The sequence below is a fragment of the Quercus suber genome, unplaced genomic scaffold, assembly GCF_002906115.3.
Source record: "Quercus suber isolate HL8 unplaced genomic scaffold, Cork oak 2.0 scaffold_510, whole genome shotgun sequence".
In the NCBI taxonomy this organism is placed as follows: domain Eukaryota; kingdom Viridiplantae; phylum Streptophyta; class Magnoliopsida; order Fagales; family Fagaceae; genus Quercus; species Quercus suber.
Genome location: NW_027069959.1, coordinates 144,417 through 151,968, shown reverse-complemented (window position 1 = coordinate 151,968; position 7,552 = coordinate 144,417). Strand labels below are relative to the sequence as shown.

The window sequence follows — 7,552 nt, the reverse complement described above, 5'->3', positions numbered from 1 at the left end:
AAAGAAAAAAAAATTTTCTTGTATTTTTGAAATAAAAAACATGTTTTGTTAATTGAAATTAAAAAGATAGTTTTTTGAAAAAAAAATAGAAAATACTAAAATATGTTGTTACTAGGATTTGAACTCTAATGCTAACTCATTAAATGAGATAAATCCATTAAATTAAATGCATATTTTTATTAACTTTTGAAAATTAAAAACTGAAAACAGCATTTTGCATATTTTTAGTTTTCTTCACAAATTGAGTTTTGAGAATAGTTTTTGTTTTCAGTCTATTTTGAGATCCCAAACAAATTTTTAGTCTCAAAAATAAAAAATTATTTTTAAAAATAGAAAATAAAGGTAAAAACCAGTTACCAAACATACATTTTTTTAGCACCACATTTTTATTTTATTTTTTTATCCCTGAATCATACTTTTGTTTTTTCCCTGCGGTATCCTTGCGTAATTGCATCACTCATATACTTGGCTAAATCAGAAGCTGAACACACACCCAAAAGAGGAGAAATAAAAAAATAAAAAAATCCGACGCTCACTGCATCTATGATTCTCTGCCTTATCACCACGCACCTGGTTCCTCCGCAAAATCTATGTCCAATGTCCACTGAATCTACCTAATCCCGTAAGTCAGTCTCTTGTCTCTCCTCTTCTTCTTCTTAATTTTATAATTCATTAAGAATGAAAATATTATTTCAGAATAAGAAATATGTACAAATGAGCAGTGTTGAACTATCAGCTATTAAGAAAAACAAAAAACACCATCCGTTCACTGGGGTTGGTCTTAACCAGAGATTGAAAACTCATATTCCATACGCTACAAATGACTCTATTTTTAAAAGATCCCCTTGACTCCACCTTGTTCTTTAGTTTGTACATTACTTGCTTAGAAGTTAGAATCGGTTTGCATTTTATGAAGAGTGTGCAAATTGATAAGAATGTGGTGTAAAAGTACCTATGTAAAACCCTCCAATAAATGTGTGCTACATCAAATTTTTTCACTAACATAGTATAGATCAAGTAGTGATATAGATGTAGCGATTATCCTTGTTTTTTGTTTGAACCATAATCAAGATAAACATTTTTTTTAAAAAAAGAAGAAAATAAAGATGAGGACATGCTTCTTCTTGCGAGCCAAATTCCAAACCCGCCATAGTGATGACCTCCTCCACGAAGTAGTGAGTAGGACTGAAATGGCCTCTCTTTGGTTTTGTTTTTATTGGGAGATGTCGTTTTTATTTTTCAGAATATATATAACATATTTTTCAGAATATATTGTTTCAAAATTGATGGCTCTCTATTCTTTGTATTTAAAATATTCTGATGTGACTTCATTTGATTGGTGGGTGTAAACACACGGATTTACACTCAATCCTTGTAAGATTTATTTTCTATTATGAACCAAGGCATTTGGATGTAACCATATATGATAATCAGATTTTAGATAATACAGCCCTTCCTCTTAATTCAGTTTCTTCCCATGCAATTAAATCATCCCAAGCAGAAATTAGGATGCTTGATCATACACCATCACCTCGTTACTTCACACCAAATCCCTCTATTTTTTTTTTTTTTTAAATAGCATTGAAATTACTTCCTTTTTATTAATTTGAAAGACGGATTTGTTGTATTCTTTTGCAGATGAAGACACTGCATATTCACCACATCCTTTAAGGACTCTAATTTCTGGACCTTTGCTTGAGAGGCAAAGTAATAATTAAGAAGAGTAATGGATGGAGAATTCATAATTGTCTGCGTGACAGTTCCGCTTCTATTGCATAAATTACAGAATCTGCTCTACTATGAATCAAAAGTGCCAGTCGGAGAGGCTATAGATCAACTAGAAAGGATAAGGACAAGGCTAAGAGACATAGAGAGAATTAACTTAGATATCCGTTATCAGTTCTGGGTAGGGTTTCTGAAAGAGCTACAAGATTTAGAAGACGTCATCGACAACCTTATTGGGGAAATAGAGCTGCAGCGAAGGAATGATTCTCTTAAGATCATGTCTCCTCTCATTTGCTTGAGACCTCTGCATGGTCGAATTGGTCTAATAAGCAAAAAGTTGAAGAAGATTATTACTACTTCCGCCAAACTCTTCATGGAACTAGAAAATCTGGGACCAACAACAGGTACCACCAGTTCTCCTCTTCAGCCAAGAAATTTACATTATCCGGTGCCAGATGATTCAAACTTCGTTGGTCTCAACGATAAAGTAGATGAAGTAGTAAAGCTACTCTGCAACGGAGAGATGCCTAATGCCATCGCAGTAACTGGCAAGAGAGGCTCTGGCAAGACATTTCTGACAAAAACAGTTTATAAATCGACAGAGGTTAAGCGTCATTTTGACTGCCGTGCTTGGGTCAATTTCTCTAAAGATTTTGAATCTAGAGAATTTTTAATAGACATCTTGACACAGCTTACATGGGACTGGGAGTTCTTGGATGAAAATTTATCTTATGAAGAGCTGAAATTGAAGCTACTAAATTTCTCAAGTAATAAGCGTTGTCTGATAGTTGTAGATGATTTCCCGAGCCTCATATATGATGATTACCCGACACACAAATGTTTTGACAGACTTTTCGATGTGTGTGGAGTCTCAAGTAAAGGGATTTGGTTAATACTCATTGTTTTCATGCAAGATAAAGAACTTGCCCTCCTTGAAATCAAATCTTGTTTCTGCCACTTAATCAGATTACAAAGCTTAACAGAGGAGGAGAGCTGGACTTTGTTCTGTAAGAAGGCACCAATAGCAGAAGAGACAACTAGATTCAAAGAGAATATCCTGACAAGCTGTGGTGGTTCACCTCGGACAATTCTCATAATGGAAGGACTATTGTCAACTACGAAACGGCCCAGTGTCATTGAGCATATAATTGATCGAGATATCTTGAAATTGTGTTATCAGGACCTTTCTTCTCAAATGAAAGTTTGTTTTCTTTATTTTAGGCTCTTCCCCAGAGCGTTTGAGATCCCAATAAGAAGGTTATTTCATCTTTGGATTGCAGAGGGATTGTTTATTACCTTGCCTGATGAGGAGAATATGGCCTCTGAAGATCTTGCTGAGGATTGCTTGAAACTACTAATTAGAAGAAACCTGATTGAAGTGACAAAAGTGAGATTAGATGGAAGCCCCAAAACATGTCGTATGCCAACTACTATATGGGATGTGTTCTCTCGAACAGCAGTGATTTTAGGACATTTTCATTTCCACAAAGACATATATCGGTATGATAATCGTGATCTGTATGATATTCGGCGACTAACAAACTATGCAGCCAACGGGATCGATCCTCAATTCTATGATCACATACAATATCTACGTTCTTATGTATCTTTTAACACAGAATCATCTGGTAAGTTTCTTGACGCTCTTGTCACCCCGGGAGGCTTTGGATTGCTTGTAGTGCTTGACCTTGAAAACGTGTACAAACCTGCTATGCTGTCTGAGACAGTAGGAAAATTATTACACCTGAAGCACCTAGGCTTGAGACGGACCTTTTTAGACTCACTTCCAAGGTCAGTGGGTAATCTGCCATACTTACAGACTTTAGATGTGAAGCACACTAACATGACCACTTTGCCAAGTTCTATTTGGAAGGCAAAGAAACTTCAACATCTCTACCTGAACGAGAATAATTTTGATATGTCCTTTAAAAGGACATATACTGGGTCTGAAATCATTCTTCAGACCTTGTCAGGGCTGTTCATAGGCAATAAAAATGTTGTGAAGAGTTACTTGTACTCGTTACGTCACCTGAGGAAATTGAAATTGACATTTTATTCAAAGTCGGTTGAGGGAATAGCTTCCTGGATTTCAGAATTGAAGGCTCTTCGGTCCCTAAAGTTGAGATCAATTGATGAATTTGATCGACCTGCAACTCTTGAATTGGATTCCTTGATAACGCACCACGAGCTATTGGAGTTGCATTTGGTGGGATCTTTAACAAGATCTATTGAGAGTCTATGTGCCCCAAACCTCAGAGTTCTCACTTTGTCAGCATCAAAGTTGGGGGAGGATCCAATGCCAATCCTAGGTAAGCTACGTTACCTAAACTGTCTCAGGCTTTTTCGTAATTCCTACTTAGGAGAAGATATGACATGTCGTGCTGGAGAATTTCCTCAACTACGTGTTTTGAAACTGTGGATGTTGGAGCATTTGGAGAAGTGGACTGTGATGGAAGGAACCATGCCTCTCCTTAAAGAATTAGAGATCAGACTCTGCCCTAAATTGAAACTACGAGAGAAATTACCGTTGACCTTGAAAGACGTAGTTTTAATTAATATGCCAGATGGATTTGTTGAATGTGTTGAAAGAGTCCTGGTTAATTCATTTGTCAAAAAGATCACGTGGCGTTTTACTGCTTTACCGGTGAGACTTATCGCTCTTCTTCTTCTTTTGTTTTTTGGCATTTCACAGTTGACATAATTTTGGAAGTATAATTGCACATTCCATCCATACGGTTTTAAGTATTTTACATGCTTTTGAGTGTAGGAGTAATATGCGCATGCAGAGGCAAAAGTCTCAGACGAACTCATAGCGCGGACTGCTGCTTGTGTTTTAGCTGCGGCTCCAATGCCAGACAAAGATTGAGCCAAAAGTTCCCTGTTTATCTCTAGTAATTTCAAACATCAACTATCATTTACCTTCATTCTCAAAAAAAAAAAAAAAAAAAAAAAAAAAAAAAACCCTGTCATTTACCGTCAAAAGCATATGCCATTTGTTATAAATAGAGCGCATCTGTGCTTCTTGCACCGTCAAAAGCATATGCCATTTGTTATAAATAGAGCGCATCTGTGCTTCTTGCAAAAAAAAAAAAAGTTGCATTTACGAGAAACCTTTTTGCCCTCAACATGTGATGTAGGACAAAATATTCTAATTAATTTCTGTAATCTTTTATATTTGGTATTTTTATGTAATTTTTGTTATTTTAGGTTTAGGGCATTTATTTCCTTGTTTTTAGGTGTTTTTAATGTTGTTTGTCAAATTAGGGTTTTATATGCTTTCGTAGCCGCCTTAGGATTTCTAGTTGCCCTAGGTTTTGTTTTTACTATTTAAACGCATTGTAGCTCCAAAGGCAATTCAGTTTTCAGATCAATAAACACAGACTTTTGTCAAATTTTCTTTTCTGGTGGATTCCAGTTTTATCTCCTTGTGGATTCAGGGAAACCCCTCGTGGATTCGAGGTTCACTACCAGAAACTAACAGTTTAGTTTCTGTTTCATCAAGAGAGTATCGTGTGTGCTTCTCTTCAGGCTTCCGCGACATCAGTTGGTATCAGAGCCTTGACTTACCCTGGTCTGATGGCTAACCGGCGAGACGGTAACCACCACAACAATGACGGCGGTGACGACGTCAACAACCCAGTCCTCACTAGGGTTGAGTTCCTCAAGTTTCGTGAAAAGGCTCGTGATGAGCAACAATTTCATGAAAAGAGTCAGAAAATTATGGGTGAAATCCAGCAAAAGATTGCTACTTTTCTTGCTAGGAAATCATCTCACAACAACAATGTTCAATATATTCAAAGACGCACTCCTAACTACAAGAAAATTTCATTCTTTGACGGAGATATGTGTAGGATGGATTTTATTGACTGGCTTCTTGATTTAGAAGAGTATTTTAATTTTTGGAATATTTGTGATGAAGAAAAGGTGCGGCTTGCATCTAATAAATTAGACAATGAAGCAGAAGAATGGTGGGAAGACATTCAAATTGATAGAAAGCGACGAGGTAAGCATCCAATTCGCTCTTGGCAAAGAATGAAAAGAGTATTAATTGATTTATGGTTTCCTAATGACTATTATGATATACTAGATTATACAAGTATTGATTATAGATCTGTGTATTCATATGAAAAGCAATATATTCGAAACCAAAATTATGACAGCCAAGTCCATGTGTCAAGTAAAGGAAAGGGTTTGAGGGTTGAGAAGAAGCAGCCTATTTCTAAAGAAAATTTTGAAGTGGTTAAAAAAGATCAAGATTTGCTACAAGTTATTGAATTGAAGATTGAAAATACCACTTGTCAAAAATTTGAAGAAGAGGTCAAAGAAACGAAGGTTGAGTTGATTGTGAATAATGACAGGAATGAAGAGATGGTAATTATTGAGAACGTTGTGGAAGATTCAATTGAGGTCAAATATGAGGATGAGTCCACAACTCACAATCCTCAGGTCTCAGTTGATTTGTTGAAGATGACTATACAATATGTTGATTTTCTTGGAGTAGAAAATTTTAATTTTACTATCAACCCTTTGTTGATTGATGTTGCAAATAAATTGAAGATTGATAAGAAGAAATTTTATGCTACACTTTATAACAGATTCAAATTTCAGAACTGGATCAAGTTATTAAAACATTCAAAGTATTTGTTTATTTGAAGTGGAAGATTTCAGATTTCAAGAATGAACTCGAGGACGAGTTTATTTCAAGTGGAGGGCTCTGATGTAGGACAAAATATTCTAATTAATTTCTGTAATCTTTTATATTTGGTATTTTTATGTAATTTTTGTTATTTTAGGTTTAGGGCATTTATTTCCTTGTTTTTAGGTGTTTTAATGTTGTTTAGTCAAATTAGGGTTTTATATGCTTTCGTAGCCGCCTTAGGGTTTCTAGTTGCCCTAGGTTTTGTTTTTACTATTTAAACGCATTGTAGTCTCCAAAGGCAATTCAGTTTTCAGATCAATAAACACAGACTTTTGTCAAATTTTCTTTTCTGGTGGATTCCAGTTTTATCTCATTGTGGATTCAGGGAAACCCCTCGTGGATTCGAGGTTCACTACCAGAAACTAACAGTTTAGTTTCTGTTTTATCAAGAGAGCATCGTGTGTGCTTCTCTTCAGGCTTCCGCGACATCAACATGTTTGTGTTTCCCTTTCTTTTGTAGTTATTTTTTGCTATTCTGTCTCTGGTTTTTTTTTTTTTTATTATTATTATTATTTAGGGGCATTTTATATGGCATTTTAAACTACAGATTTCAGTCTTTAAACAACATTGCACATTTTTCACACACTTTTTCACCTACCCATTTTTTTAGAAAATACAAATAACGTTATTAGAACAATGTTACCAAACGAGCCTTTGTTTTTTTTGATGATCAAAATTTTTTATTTTATTTTGACAAGTAGAGGGAATTTAAATTCGGATTTTTTTTTTTTTTTAGGTTAATGAAAGAAATGGTCAATATCACTACGTCATAAGACTCTTGGAGCATAGAGACTCTTTGAACTTGTGGACAATGTTCTCTTCAAACAAACTCTTCAAACTCCTCTTATATCTTTTTATTGTATATGAATTTTGAAAATATAACCGTAGGATTATATGCTTTTTACTACGTTTTTCACTCACACGTGAAATTTCATTTAAATCGGATGTTATTTACTATTCAATCAATAAACTTATTTTTTTATGCATAATTTTAGATCACAAAAACTTGAAATTTAAGTATTTAATTAATAATGTAGCCATTAATTTTTATTTTTCTTGAAATTTTGCAAGCATAGAGGATATAATTAGAACATGCAATCAAAAGATTAAATTTTCAAATTCACATCT

At 34.7% G+C, this 7,552-nt stretch overlaps 1 protein-coding gene across 2 annotated transcripts; it reads left to right on the top strand.

The window, feature by feature from the left end:
• Window positions 1–423: 423 nt before the first annotated feature.
• On the top strand, window positions 424–5,117 carry LOC111985659 (probable disease resistance protein RF9). 2 transcript variants are annotated; one of them, XM_024017312.2, is made up of 3 exons: window positions 424–622; window positions 1,639–4,369; window positions 4,493–5,117. In XM_024017312.2, the coding sequence occupies exons 2-3, from the start codon at window positions 1,727–1,729 to the stop codon at window positions 4,496–4,498; spliced, it is 2,649 nt and encodes an 882-aa protein (XP_023873080.2). In that variant the 5' UTR covers window positions 424–622; window positions 1,639–1,726; the 3' UTR covers window positions 4,499–5,117. The 2 variants fall into 2 exon arrangements, with proteins under 2 accessions (XP_023873080.2, XP_065619585.1); XM_065763513.1 differs by having other exon boundaries at window positions 424–626.
• The last annotated feature ends 2,435 nt before the right edge of the window (window positions 5,118–7,552 follow it).

Bases quoted from the DNA above. Each gene is read 5' to 3' on its own strand.
- LOC111985659 (XM_024017312.2), top strand. From the start codon at position 1,727: ATGGATGGAGAATTCATAATTGTCTGCGTGACAGTTCCGCTTCTATTG.